The 20,052-nt window shown below is 38.8% G+C and overlaps 1 protein-coding gene across 2 annotated transcripts in view; it reads right to left on the bottom strand.

Moving 5' to 3' along the window:
- PDGFRA (platelet derived growth factor receptor alpha) overlaps nt 1–20,052 on the bottom strand; it is a 41,226-nt gene that overhangs the window by 9,272 nt on the left and 11,902 nt on the right. For both annotated transcript variants that reach the window (XM_075347039.1, XM_075347040.1), the window contains exons 2-16: nt 14,773–14,835; nt 14,248–14,553; nt 13,879–14,145; nt 10,450–10,580; nt 9,987–10,161; nt 9,360–9,549; nt 7,943–8,058; nt 7,726–7,852; nt 7,446–7,639; nt 6,149–6,243; nt 3,098–3,230; nt 2,875–2,979; nt 2,504–2,614; nt 1,000–1,153; nt 601–767 (exon numbers count right to left, since the gene is read on the bottom strand). In XM_075347039.1, the coding sequence (XP_075203154.1) occupies nt 601–767; nt 1,000–1,153; nt 2,504–2,614; nt 2,875–2,979; nt 3,098–3,230; nt 6,149–6,243; nt 7,446–7,639; nt 7,726–7,852; nt 7,943–8,058; nt 9,360–9,549; nt 9,987–10,161; nt 10,450–10,580; nt 13,879–14,145; nt 14,248–14,553; nt 14,773–14,824 (2,323 nt within the window). In that variant the 5' untranslated portion in view covers nt 14,825–14,835. The remainder of the gene's footprint in view (nt 1–600; nt 768–999; nt 1,154–2,503; nt 2,615–2,874; nt 2,980–3,097; nt 3,231–6,148; nt 6,244–7,445; nt 7,640–7,725; nt 7,853–7,942; nt 8,059–9,359; nt 9,550–9,986; nt 10,162–10,449; nt 10,581–13,878; nt 14,146–14,247; nt 14,554–14,772; nt 14,836–20,052) is intronic.

Raw genomic sequence — 20,052 nt, 5'->3', positions numbered from 1 at the left:
TCTCTCTCTATTTAACTATTCATCTCTCTATCTATCTATCTATCAATCCATCCGTCTGTCTGTCTTAACTAGCCGCTACACTCATATCTAATATGATAAACACATAATACAGTGTTGTTGTCAGCATAAATAAGTACACCCCCTTTGAAAAGTAAGATTTGAATCAATATCTCACTTAAGAGAAAAACAATTTAAAAATGTTTGACAAGGCTGAGATTCATAACCCATAAAGTTAATAATATAACTTTCACTATAAATTCTTCATTTTTACTCAATTTAATTGATGCAAAAATTATTACATTCTACATCAAAAACTACTACATCTAGTGCTTTATATTACTGACATGACTTTTAAGGAAACCACCAAGTCTTCTAGGAAGGGAATGAAGAAGATGGCGATATAATGGAACATCTATTTTTTTCCATTCTTCAAGAATGATGTCTTCTAGAGCCTGGATATCTATCTATCTATCTATTTGTCTGCCTGTCTGTCTGTCTGTCTATCTATCTGTCTATCTATCTATCTTTCTATCTATTTATCTATCTTCAATATGTAAAATGGGAAGAATATATATTTATGTTATTTTATAAAGAATTTACCTGAGATAGGTTTCTTCTTGTATGATGTGGGTCGATCATACAGAGATCTTTGAATGTCAGAATATTTGGAAGCCTCATTCATCTCTAACATTGGCACATATTGGGTGGTGTCCGCCTGCTTCATGTCCATATAGTCACCATTGTTTTCAAAAGATAAAATCACGTAGCTAAAATGTAAAGAAATAATTTACTATACTTTTAAGTTGCTTGCCAGGATTGAAAGGCAGCCTATGCAGAGAGATTGCACAAGAGTAGCCGATTCTTATGAATCAGGTCACAGATTTTCTTTTTACCTAATTCAACATTTATTGTTGGGAGGAATTTGGGAAACCACAGTCCAGTAAAAAGTGCTCATAGTGAAGCCAGTATTATAGAAGTAGGGTACGGATCATATCTTACCTCCTTGTGCTCTCATCAACAGGATTCAGACTAAATATATCAAGATCTTTCTTTGGCTTCTCTTGGTGTCGAGTTTGGAAATTATCCCGATTTTTGTGCAGGTAATTCACCAGATCCCCATAGAAGCAGTATTCAGTAATAATGAAAATAGGTCCTGGAACATAATGAGTAACATGATATAAATATTACTTGTATTAGAACATTACTATGGAAGATAACACACTGATAGTTTTATCACTACATCAAAATTCAAAGGAGTTTCATTTACTGTCTTTTCAATAAAGTAAAAGTCAATGAATAGCAATGGGGACCTAAAGGAACTGATACTGGGGAGAAATGGGAGAACACAATAATGAGCCGATAGGGAAATAGAAGAAACGTAAGTAGTACTTTCCAGCTGGACAATGACTGATTAGGAAGGACACTTTCTTTAAACAGGGTGGCAAAGGCCTAGATCAACCCTTCTACTACTATCGAGAAGGTACTACCTGCATCTACTTGTCATGACCCAGGCCATCACTAGCAATTAGAGTTAGTGAGAATTGATTCGCAGGTTGCATAAAATTTTACATGGCCACTAGACTGGAGCCCTAAGAACTTCCACTTTCCTGCCAACATCCACTCCTCTTCCATTGATTAACTGAACAGATATAACGTCACATGTGTGTCACACCGCAACAATGATGTCGCACCAGGTCAACAAATCAAAAGAAGAGCTGAGGATGCTCCAAGATAAGAGGCGGTTTTCAGATGGGTTTGCCCATCCAGGGGCCACAGATTAAAGTTGTGATTACTGGACCTGGTCCTGCGAATTGTATCACACCAATTCTGCTAGTAATAACATATTAAGGAGGAAATGTATCAAGGATTTGCTCTAGTTATCCATTGTAAAAAAGTTGCAAATTATGTCTCACAACAGTTTTGCAAGACAATAAAGTTGCAAACTTTGCATTATTTTCCGCCACTCTTGACATAGTTTAAAAAAGAGAAAGTAGTTTTAGTTGGCTATGAAACTAGCCAACAAGCCAAATTCATGATTTGCAAGTCAAAAAAAAATTGCGAAAAAGTCACAATTGTTGTGGTGAGTAGAGATTCGCTAAATTCATTAATTGTGTAAAACATTGGTCATTTTGATGCAAATAAAGCCAATGCAGCCCCAAACCACTGATTTTAATAATTCTTCTGATGATGTATCGTTCTGTTCAGTTTATATGGGTAATACCATTATTACTGGCTAACAAGACAAGATATGGCAGGAATCCAAATTAAATATTAACAAAACAAAAAATTCCTAAAAAGTACAATTTTTATTAGATATATTATTAAAAAAACTCAATAGGTGGATGTATAGAAAAGCACTCCAATATTCGAGAGGACCAAAAGAGGTGAGATGTGTCCACACCATCTAGGGACATCTATACCCCAGTCATGCCTCCTGATGAACCTGAAACACAGGCGAAACGCTTTGAGGCCGCATATTTGTAATAATACCGTCATTACTCACCTGACTTAGTACAAGCTCCCAACAAGTTCACTATGTTTAGATGAGCACCAAGATGGGTCATTATCTTGAGTTCAGACATAAGAGCTTGCTTCTCACTTGATCTAGCAGTCGCTGTTGAGAAAAATATTAATCAATGAAATTAAAATGACCAAAAAGAATTAGGCTGAATTCGAGTGTCCCTATTTCTCAATCTGACTACCTAATAGGCATATATGAGGCCGTGAGATTAAGTTTGGGAAACCTACGGTCAACTGAATTCAGCCTCAAATGAACAGTAAAATAGTCAGTTAAATAAAGATAGATAGATAGATCAATATTTAATACATTTATATTAGATAGATAGAAATGATAGATATATCATTTGAACTTACGTTTCAGCATTTTTACAGCTACTTTCATCACAGGCTGCGAACGGCTAAGTCCATACGCAGTGCCTTCTACTACTTTGCCAAAGGCACCAGATCCGAGGATTCGACCTGCATGATAGTAAATCAAGTACATTAATTCACACTAGAAAATCCCATTTAAAGATACTACAGGTACAGAAACCAATGCAATTATACCAAATTAAGTTATTAAAAAACTCATTCTTACCGAGAACAAGTCCATCTCTTTGAAATTCCCATCGGGAATCGTATGGCAGCTGCATTGGGTCTACATAGATATATTCATGACCATCAGGGCTTATTGACTCTATGACTCGCCATCTAATTTCATACCTTGGTTTCTAAAAAATAAAATATTTTATGTGTAATATTTAATAATACCAAATATAAACAAATTATATAACATTCTATTACATTACTTTGGTAGATAGATAGATAGATAGATAGATAGATAGATAGATAGATAGAGCAAGTGAAATAAATATTGAACATGTCGCTAATTTTCTAAATGTATTTCTATAGTTGCTATTGACATGAATTTCTTACCAGATGTCGGTAACATTCCATCCAATCCACACAGCCAAAGAAATCAAACCATAGATGTCCATAAATTAAGTTATGTGTAATAATGAGAAATTACACAACACAGGGAAAAAGTATTGAACACATGCAGAAAGAGAGGTGCAAAAAGCCATGGAAAGTGATGGCACCAGCTAAAATCTATAGTTATCTACAAAGCAATCCTGCCACTTAGTGAAAAATAAAATCAGCTGGTTCAACTGATGGCCTTTAAAAAAGTGTCTCATTACAAAGATGCCACACAAGAAACGTCTCATGATGGGTAAAACCAATCAGTTGTCTCAAGACCTTTGCAATCTTATTGTTGCAAAGAATACTTAAGGCATTGGTTACAGAAGAATTTCTAAACTAATGAAGGTTCCAGTGGAAAGAACATCATTCCACCATAAACCAGCCACAACTGAATGCTACCTGCAAAATTTCAGACAAAAGAGTGAAAAGAATTATCAGAAGAGATGTCGCCAAGGACCCCCTGTGCAGGGCTACAGAAAAGACCTGGAATCCACAGGTACAAGTATTTCAAAGAAAACAATAAATAATAAATAATGCACTCAATCTCCATGTATGCACAGTCACCAAGCAAGACTCAATTTTTGAACAAAAAACATGTTCAAGTGTGTTTGAAGTTTACTCAATAGCATTTGGACAAGCCTGAAAAATACTGGGAAGATGTGGTCTGGTCAGAGAAGACCAAAATTGTACTATTTGGATGCCATAATACACACCATGTTTGGAGTCAAAAAGGCACTGGATATCACATGAAAAACATCATACCAACAGTGAAGTTTAGAGGTGTGAACAACATGGTGTGGGGCTGTTGTTCAGCATACGGCACTAGAAAACTTCATATTATTGAAGTAAGGATGAATGCACAAATGTACCAAGATATTCTTGATAAAAATCTGCTCACATCTATCAGGATGATGAAAATTAAATAAGGGTGGACATTTCAGCAAGTCAATGATCCCAAACACACAGCCGAGGAAGCTCTAAGTTGGTTTCAGAAAAAGAAAATAAAGTTGCTAGAATGGCCTACTGGCCAATAGAACATTTATGGAACAAACTAAAGCTCAGAGTTCATAGAAGAAGACCTTCAGGATTTGAATGTTGTGTTTATGTGGAAAAAGGTACAAAATCACACCCGAGCAATGCATGCAACTAGTTTTTCCATACATGACGCGTCTTTAAGCTATCATCACCAACAAAGGCTTTTGTATAAAGTATTAATTCAATTTCAGAAAGCGTGTTCAATACTTTTTTCTTTTTCATTATTGCACATAATTTATGGCCATTTATGGTTTGATTTCTTTGTATCTGTGGATTGGATGGATTGTTACCGACATCTGGTGGGAAATTCAGGTCAATATCACTTTTAGAAATATATGTACTCAGAATATTGTTGATATGTTCAATACTTATTTCATCTGCTGTAGATAGATAGTTAGCAACATGAGTGTTGACATAAATTTTTCAGTACGTGCCTCGAAGTAATCGAGAGGTTGTTCAATAATCTGTTACAGTTTACAGGTTTATAAGATGTTTTGACCTTTAGGCCCCTTTACACACTGCAACATCGCTAACAACATCGCTGTAACGTCACCGGTTTTGTGATGTAATAGCGACCTCCCCAGCGACATTGCAGTGTGTGACACGCGTCAGAGACCTGGTCCCTGCTGTGAAGTTGCTGATCACTACAAATCTTTCAGGACCATTTTTTGGTCCTTTGTTTCCCGCTGTGCAGCATGCATTGGTGTGTTTGACACCGTTACAAGGACTTCGTTAGCGACTTCCTTTTCAAATAGCTGCTTTAACACGTCCCCAATGACCAGCTAGGTCATTCTGGAGGTCCGTATTGCTGCTGCGTCGTTGGTAAGGTCTGCCTGTTTGACAGCTCACCAGCGACTTACCAGAGACTTTGTAGCGATCCCGGCCAGGTTGGGATCGCTGGTAGGATCGCTGAAAGTCTCAGTGTGTAAAGGGGTCTTTTGGTAACAATTGGATTCAATACTGTACAAATGACATTACTTATATTGTATGTTAACTTTTTGGATTATTTTATCCTCTCAATAAAAATAGATTGAACATAAAAAAAAAGGTTCACACCATGAACCAAAACGTTTTCAATGGTATATTAAAATTCAGACTTTTTTTTACTCCCTTAAATCACCACTCCAGGGTTATTTTTTATTTCCCCTTCCCCTAGTAATATATCACCCTCCAATGTCTTCATCTGTCATTAACGTGACTCCCGTTGGTCTTCTGCAGTTGTGACCTGCCAGCTGCTCCAGTGTTTCATGGAGCATGCCAGAAGTTACAAATCAATACAAGTCTATGAGAGTGTGGCTCTGGTCTCATTCTTGCTCTCATAGACTTGTATTTAGAGATTATGACATAACGTCTGACTTCTGGCCAGTCAAAAGTTGCAGATTTCTTGGGACCAGAGCAACGCCAAAAAAAGATGAAGATGTTGAAGTTGCTGGAAGGGAGGTATAAGATTGTGGGCATTTAAAGCACCATTGTGCTTAGATTTAAAGCCCCACTCCAGCGGTGAAAAAAAAAAATGCTGGACAGGTGCTTCAACTGGTATGAGTCTCCATTTTTTTTTAGATATTTTTGAATAAATAGATAAAGAGATATAGATAGATAGATAGATAATCTCTGTGATGATATTGTATCTTACCTGTTTCCATATAATGACAAGGACTATGAGTGAGATGATGACTATCACCAGCAATACTAGCACTGCAGCAGCTACAGTAAGTTCTGAACGTAGAGCTTCAAAGAAAAGAAATAATAGATTAATATGCAATTCAGATAATCAGACCAGTCTAAAATACAAAATAAAACTAACATAATATATTTAAATTTGAAATAAATGTAAAGGTGATCTGTTTCTAATTTAAGCTTCAAACTGTAATAAATATATTTATCACGTGATGAAACTGCTGTGCGTACTTAAAAAAATCTGTCGGAATATCTGTAATTTTTTCCCAGCGAGCAGTGAGACAGTGGATTTCTTCTCCACCCACACAGCCTGACTGACAGCTGAACTGAGCAGGGCGAGAGCTCAGCAGCAGGAGGGACACTGAGGCGCTGTCAATCAGACCAGGTAGAGTCGATACATTTGAACTCCCCAGTTTTTCCTTCTTGCTGGAACCTGGGATTACACAGCAATTCTGGCATGGATTTTCATAGTAAGTTGACAAGCTTCCATTTCATTAAGTGTATTTAATAATGTAAATAATCTATTTTTTGAAGTTTGATGACAGATCCGTTTTAACGTATCCATGGCACCTGCGATCCCTCTCCTCACTTGTGTATGTTTTAAAGGATTTAAATAAAGAAACTATTATATTTTATTCAGTGGGTGACACTAATCTATTTTTTATGGACAGTGCAATTTTGCCTTTCCAAGGTTGGGACTGTTAGGTTATGTGCGCAAACAGCGTTTTTTTGGCCGCTAAAAATGCACAAAAATGCACCCAGGGCAAAAACGCACAAAAACGCACCAGTAAAATCGCATGCGTTTTACCGCGTTTTGGTGCGTTTTTGGTTGCATTTTGCTGCATTTTTGATGTCTGCATTTTTCTGCATTTTTCCAATGCATTGCATGGGGGGCAAACGCAGAAAAACGCAGGAAAGAATTGACATGTCCATTTTTTTTTTAGTTCAAAAACGCAGCTTAAAAAAAAAGTTGTGTGCGAACAGCAAAAATGAAAACTCATAGACTTTGCTGGGGAAGCAAAGTTATGCAGTTTTGATCCCAAAAACGCACAAAAACGCACCCGACAAACACTGCGAAAAACGCACTGTGCGCACATAGTTTTAGCTGAGAAAGACCCTTTTTTTTAGCTTTTTACGATATGTTCACCACACATGTTTACTGATAGTGCCGAATAGGTTCGCTTTCTTTTTCTTTGAATAAAATACTATTACATTGAGGCATTTCTCAACATTATAATCGGTAAATAACTTACAGGGCGCAACCAACTTCAGCTCCCTTGCAACAGCAGCGAGATCATTCTTGGCTATGCATCGGATCGCCACTGTCTCCTCCACTTTCTTGAAGTTCACCTGGCTTTTTACGATGTTGTCATTGTCCTGATGAGTCTCCATTGTAATCTCCGAACCATTGGTTACCAGAACGGACCAGAAAGAATCATTGTTGCATCTGTAACACAAAATATATTAATTGTTAAAAATGTAAATCATAGTATGAATGTCATTGGCCTGATCTATAAAAGTCAAAATATTTACTTTTTTATATCTTTGCAGACCAACCATTCCACATCAGGAACAGGCATTCCTTTAGCCAGACATTCTACAGCCTGGTGACCCGTAGATCCGTGGTGATCATCCGCCAATTGCAATATCAATGCTGGAACTAGAGCATTTGGAAATAAATAAGTTTACAGGTTTTGTTTTTATTATTTTTTTTTTTAACTCTAAGATCTTCCAGTTTTTTTTAATTTACCTTTAATCTGCAATTCAAATGAGTGTGTTCTAATTTCGGCATCATTTTGCGCCACAAGTGTGTAAAGCCCGCTGTCTTCTTCCTTGGCACGTATGAGTTGCAGCAAGGTTATGTATCTATGTAAAACAAGAAGCAGACTGAATTGTAATAATTTAGCTATAGGCTTATAATGTCAGTTTTAAGCCTAAGGGCGACTTTGTAAAGAAAATGGCACTTTGCAACAATCATCCAGAAGACTTTACCACTTATATCATCATGTGATATTTCAGCGGAACTCGCCATAAACATTTAGGTCCTTTATTTCAATTCAGCATATGCAGGTACAAAGGAGGACCGCCTATTATGGTAGGCCAATTTCGTTTCGCATGTATGCATGCTTTGTCAAGGACTCATGAAGGAGTTGGAAGCGCCACTCCTCTTTTGTATCTGAATGTGCTGAAGTTAAATAAAGTATCTAAAAGATTATATTGACTGACACTAAAATATCTTTTGATGATGGACGTATGGACTTTCTTTTTGTTGCGCCCTCTGGAGAGAGTGTGATTCAACTGCAAGCGGATAATTCCTGGGATATCATACTAAGATATAATGATTCAGAGCTGCAGAGCTGCAATGCTGGAGAGATCCTAACTAATTGTATATAATTAATTGTATAAAAATGGACTTTGCGTCATTTTTGGAATCTTCAAGATAATGGGGCCCTGGATGAATTTCTAGTTTGATAGTTGTTACCCTCATAAACTAACCTTGTCTAAACCCTTGTGTTATTGAGCTCAATATAATATAATGTTATGGTCCCTAAATTGCTGCCCTACAGCTGCTGCAAAAATAGTAATCCCAGCAGGTTTGTAGTTGTAGACTTGCAATATTTGTAGAGCCATAAGCAAGGGGAAAAACTGATAGAATGTGTCAATTAGGACTCTCCTTAATTAAATAGGTTGTCCACCACCTTTACATTAATAGTCTATCCTTAAAATAGGTCATCATTGTCTGATCGGACGGAATCCGACACATGGAACCCCCACCGATCAACTGTTCTTGCTACCGGTGGCGCTAGCAGGCGACCGGAAATGCTCAATTTCAGAACTGCCTTGTCTTCTGATAGTGGCCAAGGCTGGGTTCTGAACATACACCTCCTATTGATATCAATGGGATGAGGATGTGCAGTACTCGACTGCGGCCAAAATCAGAAGACAGGGCAGCTCCAAAACTGAGCATTTCCGGCCTCCTGCTGCCGCCGCCTAAACCAAAAACAGCTGATCGGCAGGGGTGTTGGTTTCCGGCTGATCAAACATTGAGGCTATCAATGTACAAGTAGTGGACAACCTCTTTAACAGAATACATACATTGTTACTAGTTGTGTTGCCTTTTTGTAAAGCACAGTCTTAGGTCAATACATAAAAACCTCCAAACTTACTCGGCTTCCTCTGTGGGCATTGTGGTGGTGGTGATCTCGGTCAGACTCTTATTAAGTGTTACATTGTCTTTTAACCAGTATATTTTGGGAACTGGATAAGCATGAACATCCACTGAGAAACTTTTCACTTCATGAAGGTTGACGAATTCCAATAATCCAAAATTGGGGCTCAAGTCAATAAAGCCTTTATCTGGAATTAAATGGTAAAAAAAAAATCAATGTTACATCATTTACAATAGCTTATATCCAGAAAAATAAATAATAGTTGTTGATTATATATTAGAATAAAAAATATTTCTTTTAAAGTCCAAATCATGATAACCATAACAATTATTGTGTAGTATAAAAGCATAACAATAATCTGAAGAGATAAAACTATATTTTTTTTTAAATCGATTAAAATTTATGGTGCTCACCTAAAACTTTTCACTAATGTTTATCTGTTGGATAACTATAATAACATCCATCTGACATTATTTGATAACAATGACACGTGTATGAATATTGTATTGATTAAAATGTTTATCAGATCCATCCAATTATTTATTGCAAGTTTAAAAACTTCTTAAAGCATATTTCACAGATAAGCAAGGTTTTCTTTTTTTCAAGGATATTTTCACCTCTTACCATGAACAGTGATGTTGACCTTTTTCACTTCTATAATGTCCTCCTCTGTAGCACTGGTGACCACACATTCATATTCCCCAGAATCCATGACGGTTGCATTTGGTATGGTAAGAGTATATTCCAGCCTCACCTCAGGATTCTTAGTTTCATCAACTTTCTTGATACCAACGTCTTGCTGCAATCACAGTAAACATTAATTCATTTATATATTTAGCTTTGTTTATAATATAGATATCCAAATCCCCTGCTGATGAAAATTATAAAACTCGGACTAACTGCAGCCACCACTAGGAGGAGCTCACTGTATGTAGAAATATCCAACCAGTATTGAACGCAATGGAACAGAAGCTATAAAAATAGCTATGCAATTACACCCCCTAGTGGCATCTACAGGAAAATACAAGAAGCAATATCATTAGATATCCAGTAAGAAAGACTTCCCTAACCTTAGACCATGACTTACCTGTTGCCTTGGATAATTCCACTGGAACTCAACAACCTCATTTTCTAGGACAACACAGGAAACAGTGATGGTTTCTCCTGATCTGAAAACTGTCTTTGTTGCCTGCAGCTCCACACTTAGGTTTTCATTTACTGTAAAAAAAAACAAGAGCCACATTATACTACAGCAATAAACAATGAACATACTTATTTTATTTTATTTGTAGATACGCAGACAAAGTGTGAAAAGTTTTCCAAATCTACTATACAAAGCTGAGTGTATATGTTTGTGTGTGTGTGTGTGTCTGTATGTATGTATGTGTGTGTGTCTGTATGTATGTATGTAACCATGTGTGTGTGTGTGTGTCTGTATGTATGTATGTAATCATGTATGTGTGTGTGTCTGTGTGTCTGTATGTATGTGTGTGTGTGTATGTATGTATGTATGTGTGTGTGTCTGTATGTATGTATGTATGTATGTATGTAATCGTGTGTGTGTGTGTGTGTGTGTGTGTGTATATATGTCCACTAAAGGAATCCGCACCATCGCATTTACAATCACGAAATTTTGCACAGCCACCTCATTTGACTCAGGGAACGTCATAGACTATGTTTTGGGGGAAAGTTTAACCCTGCACTTTACAGTTATTTGCCAAAATACCTTCTTACATTAAAGTCAATGGAGCTGGGAGCTGCAGGTCATTAATAGGAGCTGTCATTGGTTGCTATAGGCAATGAAGGACATTCTTAGTACAAGAAGCTCATATGTGAGATAATATGATGTCGGTGGAGAGACGGACACAGACAGAGAAGACTGAGAGACAGACAGAGAGAGACAGAGAGAGACAGACATACAGACAGACAGAGAGACAGAGAGAGACAGAGATAGAGACAGAAAGAAACAGACAGAGAGAGACAGAGACAGAGAAGGAGACATGGAGAGAGGGAGACAGAGAGACAGAGACAGACAGAGAGACAAACAGACAGTGAGAGACAGACATACAGACAGATAGAGAGACAGAGACAGAAAGAAACAGAGAGAGACAGAGAGGGAGACAGACAGAGAAGGAGACAGGGAGAGAGGGAGACAGAGAGACAGAGACAGACAGAGAGACAAACAGAGTCAGTGAGAGACAGACAGACAGACAGAGTGAGAGACAGACAGGGAGAGAAGGAAAGTGGGTGAGAGACAGAAAGACACTTAGTTACTATCTTGGGTAACGACAGGTACTATAACTAGTTTAGTATATAATGATAAACATAGGAGAGATCTTACCGATTCTCCTCTGGCTTATATTTTATTATGGAGACCATTAACATTATGGCAAATTGTTTAAACTTGCTTACTCCTTTGTTTTAGGAATATAGCTTGTCTGGCTGCCTATTGGTATTTCAGTTTCATATGTAGAATATAGAAAGTAATTAGGTGACATAGTATCTAATAACAGAGGGAAGGGTTACTGTTACTGTGATCCCTAAGATTATTCCGCTCTTTTGGGGTAAATGACTCGCAATCCATTTGCATTCCAAAAACTTAAGGCCCCGTCACACACAGAGATAAATCTTTGGCAGATCTGTGGTTGCAGTGAAATCATGGACATATTGTTCCATTTGTACACAGCCACAAACCTGGCACTGATTGTCCACAATTTCACTGCAACCACAGATCTGCCACAGATCTGCCACAGATCTATCTCTGTGTGTGACAGGGCCTTTACTTGGACCATACATCTTATACATAAGACCAGACATTATGGATTCCGTCTTACTGCAGATTTAGTGTTGACATACATTTTTTAAAAGCAGCAGAATCTTATACATATCTTATATTTTTTTAAAAAACCTTAAAACTGGAAGAGAAGCGTTTTTGAAAACTGCACAAGGAATAGCAAAACGTTGGAGAACTTGTCATCGGGATTATGCATGTTAAAAAAAAGTATAGCCACAATGGAGCTGTTATGCTGGATTAATAGATTCTGCGTGCAGCGCATATGCATATTGATCTCCCTGCTTGCAAAATAAAATGACACTGGTGGTGTAGTTTGACCTTCCAGCAGTCTTCAGTAAAATGGCGGTGGTGACAGCTCTTGGGCAGATTGAGCTCCCTGCTGTCCTCAGTAAAACTGCACTGTTGGACGTGCATGCGCAGATTGACCTCCCAGTGATCTTCAGCAAAATGACGCTGGTGGCATCGCTTGTGCAGATTTACCTCCGAGTTGTCTTCAGTAAAATGGTACTGGTGGAGGCGCATGCGCAGATTGACCTCTCAGCGGTCTTCAATAAAATGGTGCTGGTGGTGGATCTTGTGCTGGGATTGACTACTGGGATTAACCTCCCAGTGATCTTCAGTAAAATGTCACTTGTAGAGGTGATTGTGCAGATTGACCTTTCAGCGGTCTTCAGTAAAATGGTGCCAATGATGGCCTATGGGAAAATTGAGATCTGGGCTTGCCATTGAGCTAAAATCTAAATCTGCGCATGTGCCACCACTAACATCATCTTCCTGAAGACTGCCAGGATATCAATCTGTGGGAGGAAAACAGGAAAAAAGCACAGACAACAGAGGCAAAGCAGCGTGAAGACCCTACCACAGTCCCACGCCAATGCACCAAAAGTTGAGGAAAAACAAACTTCTAAAGGTGATTAAGCAACAACTGGAATCTAGATTTCTTCACTGAAGGTATCTACTGAATCAGTATAACATTGGCAGTATGGCCATAGCTTAATTTAACAAGCAAAATTCTGAAGTCATGTTCTCTTTAAGCTATACTTTAGTACACAAGGAAAAATAAACACTTTGCCTATGCAAATCATTTTTTATACATTGAGCACATTGTTAGTGTGAATAGGTTGCTAAAGTAACTTATTCACACTTTGATTATATGATTGAGATCCTATACCTTGGGTCAGAAGAGAAGAGCAAACCTCCACAAAATTTATTTCGGACAGATTGATTTCATTCAACTGTCAGATTTGATTCGCTGCAAATTGAAAGTACCCCAAATGTCATGAGAAGAATATTCTCTGAGGTCACTCCAGACCCCAGAGTTGAATAAACGGAGGCAAGGAAAAAGTTTCATAAATATAACACATCTTATACTCATCTGCCATAGGCCCTCACTGACTCCTTACACCCCCTCAGCTCCCGGTGCTCCTCTCCGGCCTTCGTCTCTTGAAGCACAGTGTTCATCCCCAACTTGACCCTGCGACAGGCCACAGCATTGGAAGTACTAAAGTCTTGAGGAAAGGATCAAGGAGCAGCAGCAGCAGTAAAGGTGGAATAAGGAGTCAGGTCATGCATATGACAAGCGAATCTAAAATATTTTTTATTTAACCTTTTCGAGAACCTCAAAATAATCCAGCAAAATGGTAACCTCCATGTCTGAGAATCAAGTCCCAAAAATGTGTGGGTATTCATAATCTGAAAGTTTGTGGAAATTTGTGGGAATACCTTTCCATGTCTGCACTATATAGTCTTCGGTCTTGAAGAATGTGCCATTGATTGTTGTCTCACAGGCATAGGAGCCCGAAGGGAAAAACCCTAGAAATCCTTGTTTGCCATCATATACAGCATTTACAATCTTATTTTCATCTGTGTTCCTTAAAATCACTTGGACATTTGGATCGGTGATCCGGCAAGTAATAGTCACAATTTCACCTTCTGGAACTAAAATTAAGTGGTCGATTATGCCAGATCGGACAAAGGGCACTGCAGGATCTGTAAAAACACAAGCACATTAATATATACAGGCTGTTTGGACCAGGACTGACTCTTATACAAATTTCATGTGTTTTTCCTCATTTTGGAGACTAAACCAACCTGGAACATAAACATATAAGTCTGTGCCCTGGGGCTGGTTCTCTTCAGTCTCGATGTCAGTATAATAACAGGTGTAGTTCCCAGTATTATGGCCGGACGCGATCTTCACTTCTAACACGGACACAAATAAGCCACTGTTGTTTTCTTCACTGTGAATTTCCACATCCTCCGAGATGGGATATTTCCAGCTTAATTCACTATCCCCCGTGCACTTTATGGAGAAGGAATCACCCAATCGTATGACTGATACATTAGTTGCTGTTGAGATTACAGGTAAGGAAAGTTGAGCACGGAGAAGCCACGGACCTACAATACAACGGGAGAGATGGTAAGTTTAACCCTCAACATTCAATCTATGGGAAATCAATGACAAAAACAGCTGTAATATAATATGACCAAAAAAACATGATCACCGTATAGGTACAGATATAGGAGAGTAGAATTTATTTCACTTGTATTTGTGTATTGTAAAAAAAATGCAGTAATTTACAATACAGAAGACACATACATATATATAATACTTACCGATGATTAGGACACATCCCAAAATAAGGGACGTCCTTGTGGCTGATGCCATTTTCTTTTAAACTGCAATAAATGAAAAGAGAAAGATGATAAATACATGAGATCACATTAACCTATACTATATATTCTAGGTAATATTCACTGAAGACAATATTGGCTTGCTGAGCTATAGGCTTTGGCGGCCCCTATGGCTCAACAATGGCTGGCATTGTGAATTCAGCCTTCTGTGTCCTATGTTGAGTATCAAACAACTTGTCTTTGATTGTGTATTTAATTATTACAGATGTAGCAAGATAACATTCAACAATCACCAGTTAATATAGTCCTAGAGTCAAGTTTCTTGATTCTTAAAGGGGTTGTCCACTACTAGGACATCCCCTTCTGATTCCACTTTGTTTACCCAGTTAAAATAAAAGACCCTGAACTTACCTCTCGTTCTGGTGCCGTTTCAGCGCTGTCGGTAATCACGGTTTGGGGCTTATGTGACATTGTGACGTCACGCGTCCAATCACTGCCGACTTCTCTCTCCCCACCTTTGGACCCAATAAGGAATCAGCAGGAAGTGAGTGGCAGCTTCAGCGTTACTTCCTGTTGATTAGCTCATTTGGTCCGAAGGTGGGGAGAGAGAAGCCGGCAGTGATTGTACGCGGAGCTCTCGTAATGTCACAATTTCAAGTGAGCCCTAAACTATGGTTACCGACAGAACTGGACCAGCATCTGAACGGGAGGTGAGTACAGGGATTTTTATTTTAACTGAGGGAAACAAGTGGAATCAGAAGGGGTTGTCCTAATAATGGACAACCCCTTTAAAGGAAACCTGTCACATAATCAATGCTGTCCAAACCATGGGCAGCATAAATCAAAGCTTGGCTGGATGATTGCAGCCAGGAATATTTTTCTATGAAGAGCTTTCAAAGTAAATATAGTTAGGAAATCCAGCTGGGGACCATTGACAGAAATCAGAGTAGCCATCACCTCCCCAGACTGGCTTCTTCCAGTGCAGCTCCAGGTGATTGACAAGTAAGAGACCTCTCAATCACCTGCGGCGGCAGTGCAAATAGTCTTGTCTATTCCTGGATTTTCCAACTATTCTGTCTTAAACAACAAAATGGTTCAGAGAAAAATATACCTTGCGGCAATCATATATCCAGGCTCTGATTCACGCTACATGTTACATGACTTGTTCTCTTTAAGGCACACTTTACACACAGAATTTTTGCAGTGCTTTTAAATGCTTTTTAAAAATACATCATGCATGTCAAGAATTTTTTCTAACAATTTTGTGTAATATTTAAAAATTTGGTTAAATTTTTTTTTAACATAAATTTTTATTGCATTTTTCAGAATTATTACAATATGACTAACATTTGAACAAGAATAAATTCACCTTACCAATTTACCCACCCTTGTCTTAACCCACCCTCTTTTATTCCCACTTTATCCCCCCCAACATTTTTAATACGCTGAACACCAGGTATAAGTCGCAAAAGAACACACAGCTCCTCTATATTCTGATTCCCGTTTGAAGCCCTATTTCTCTGAAACCCTCGTCTCGCCCTACTGTCGTGTCTCTACTGCGTGTGTATTTTCAGCTTTCCCAATGTGCCTTGCAAGTCTCCCAGTAGATACCATTCCGTATTAGTGAAAGGAGATACCACTTTCCGTATTTCTGCAACTCCATACTGTTGTACTATAAATCTCTTCCATTTTTTAAAAAAGTTTCCCGTTAGTTCGTCCTTATTTCTTTCGGCTTCCAACTGTTCAATATTGAGCAGCTTTTTAATCTGATTGACCACCTCCTCCTCTGATGGAACAGATTCCTCGAGCCATCTGCGTAATAGAGCCTTTTTCCCTATCATAGCAATATTATGAAAGAGTCTTGGAATCGTGGTCCCCCGTGTATCTCCTCCTCCTTCCTTTTCTTTAGTCCTGTGGTGGAAAATCCATAACAATGGGTCTAGTTCCATTTCCACTTCCCATACTTTTTCTATAAGTGTCTTCATTTTTTCCCAAAATTTCTGACTTTGTGGGCACTGCCAAATCCCGTGGTATAAGTCCGTTTTCGGCTGTTTACATTTGGGGCAATGTTCTATTTTATTCATAGTCTGCTTGGTGGGGATGTTAAAACCATAAATTGCTCTGTGCATTAATCTAAACTGTGTGTCCCTCCAGCCCTCATTAATCACCTCCTTCCTCATCCTCATCCATCCCTGCTGTATCTTTTCCCCTGCCTCTGTATCTTTTAGTTATCGTGCCCATGCTCCCCAGACCTGGTCCGAGTGCAGTGGTACCAGTGCTGTTCTCAGATCTTTGTACAGGGAGGAGATAGTAATCTCCTTTTTATCCTTCATTATAAATTGGTCCATTTCATTCATTACCTGTTCTTTTCTAACATCCCTCAATAGTCCCATTATTCCCTTTTCCACCTGTTTGTATTGTATGATTTGGAATGGGGAAAGCCCGTACCTGTTCACCATCTCCTCAAGGGTCAACCACCTATGTGGTTAAATTTTTACAAAATTCAGCAACAAATAAGCCATAGTTAGACCAGGTGGAGTTTACAAAAAACTACATCTGGGCCTCAAAATGCCGCAAGCCATAATGCATCGTATGTAATCCCTTTTATGTTTCACCACAGACTTTAAAATAACATCTGTCCTCACATAAAAAAAAATCCAAACACAAAAATGTCATGAAAAATACACAAGGCCCTAACAATGAGATCCATCTCTGAGCTGGTTTGACAGTACAGGTCGTAACCCTAAAAGCCGCTTTATACACAACGACATCGCTAACGAGATATTGCTGGGGTCACGGAATGCGTGATGCACATCCTGTCTCGTTAGCGACGTTGTTGCGTGTGACACCTTTGAGCGACCACTTACGGTCCGAAAAACGTCAAAAATCGTTGATTGTTGACACATCATACTTTTCCCAAATATCGTTGCTGTTGCAGGATGCAGGTTGTTCGTCGTTCCTGAGGCAGCACACATCGCTACGTGTGACACCCCGGGAACGACTAACAACAGCATTCCTGCGTCCTCCGGCAACGAGGTTGGAGTGACGTTAATGCAGCTGCTCTCCGCCCCTCTGCTTCTATTGGTGGCCTACTGATTGACGTCGCTGTGACGCCGCATGAACCGCCCCCTTAAAAAAGAGGTTGTTAGGTAGGTATGTGCGTGTGACGCATACTAGCGATATTGTTCGCCACGGGCAGCGATTTGCCCGTGACACACAGACGACGGGGCGGGTGCGATCGCTAGCGACAACGCTAGCTATGTCGCAGCGTGTAAAGCGACCTTTAGGATATGTTCACATGCTGCATATTTGATGCAACAAGGAAAAGACTGTCAATAAACCTAGGTTAAGAAAAAAAAAAGAAAAGCACTGTTGATGTCATATTCTGTTTCAACCATTCTTCTGTTTAATTTTCCATTGTCCTACTCTTGATGACATCACATCCTGTTTTAGCCATGCGTTTTTTGTGTTAAAACACTACAAAAATGCAGCAAAACCGCACAAAAAAGTGTGAACACATCTGCGGATTTGAAGCATTTGTTTTTCATCACAACACTGAAGTCAAGGGATGAAAAAAAACGCTGCAAATCTGGACCAGTAATTGACATGCTGCATGAAAATCTGGCCCAAATCTGCAAGGAGAGCATGGAGATTTTGGGGCAGATTTTGAAAAAATCAAATAAAAAAATTGCATAAAAAAATCGCAGCATGTGCACAAGGCCTGAATATGCACAACTTTGATGTGGTCATAAATCCGCTCAAAAATCATCATCAGAATAGGGATAATTATTCCAAGTTCTGCTGTTAGATGAGCTCACTGACTGATTCACAGCTCTCTGCGTTTGCAGTTTGTTGTGTACAGTGATACACAGAGGATGTAGAAATTCAATGGGCCACAAATGTAATTATGTTTTTTTAAAGGGAACCAATCACCAGGATTTTCGTATATAACCTAAAGCCAGTGTTATACTGGCACTATCAGGCTGAGTCAGCTCGGTGGTATAGGTATTGAAATCCCAAGTTTATAATATTAGCTACTTGTTGAGTGACAGCAGCTGAGGAGCAGATAATATCTGGGGGTATTCAGAGTTATCCCCTCCCCCTAGTATTATACAATCGGTGTAATGTTTCACTTAGAGGACCTGTGTGAGGTCTTACCCATGTGACCAGAAGGAGTGGGGCCCCAGCCAACAAAGCTGGATATCACGTCACATTGGTATGACCACACCACAGGTCCTGCTAGGTCAATTGTATCATACCTATGCTAATTCTAACAGCGGGAGGGGAAAACAATGAATATCCCCCCAGATATTATCTGCTCCTCAGCTGCTGTCACTCAACAAGCAGCTAATTTTATAAAAACTTTACTTTCTTGGATTTGAAAGCCGAAACATCCGAGCTGCCCACTACAGGTATGTATAGAATCAGCCTGATAGTGCCAGTATAGCACTGGCTTTAGATTATATACGAAAATCCTTGTGATTGGGTACCTTTACTTTCAATGGACATGATGAGTGTCACCAAAGACTGCAGCTAATAAGATTGTATATATACTGTATTTAGTATAACTAAAAGAATTAAAAGTATATAAAAACTGAAGTACGTGGCCGTGTATAAGCAATGTGCCGCCATTCATATAGGGGTCTCAGGGTCCTGGAAGAATCATTGTGGCTTCCTGCTGAGAGGAGAATAAACCTCTCGCCTCTCCATTTTCAATTGCATTTATGTACTTTATTAATGTGTTGCTTTTAGAAAGCGAAACAATAGTCACTTTTCATATCTCAATTTTCTAAGTCACTTTTACATGTTTTGTGGTGTGGGGAGAAATCTAGTTGTGAATATGGGAAGGACACACAGGACAAAGCCCTTGGCGCTGTAACCAATAACAAGTGCTCTCTTTATCTCATCAAGTAAAATCAGCCTAAAATACACTGAACAAAAATATAAACATCACTTTTGTTTTTCCTCCCATTTTTCATGAGCTGAACTCAAAGAGCTAAGACTTTTTCTATGTATAAAAGGCTTTTTTCTCTCAAATATTGTTCACAAATTTGTCCGAGCCTGTGTTAGTGAGCACTTCACCTTTGCCAAGATATTCTATCCACCTCACAGGTGTGGCATATCAAGATGCTGATTAGACACCATGATTATTGCACAGGTGTGCCTTAAGGCCCCGTCACACTAAGCAACATCGCTAGCAACATCGCTGCTAACGAACAACTTTTGTGACGTTGCTAGCGATGTTGCTGTGTGTGACATCCA

The sequence above is a fragment of the Anomaloglossus baeobatrachus genome, chromosome 1, assembly GCF_048569485.1.
Source record: "Anomaloglossus baeobatrachus isolate aAnoBae1 chromosome 1, aAnoBae1.hap1, whole genome shotgun sequence".
Classification (NCBI taxonomy): Eukaryota; Metazoa; Chordata; class Amphibia; order Anura; family Aromobatidae; genus Anomaloglossus; species Anomaloglossus baeobatrachus.
This window is presented reverse-complemented; position numbering and strand designations above follow the sequence as displayed.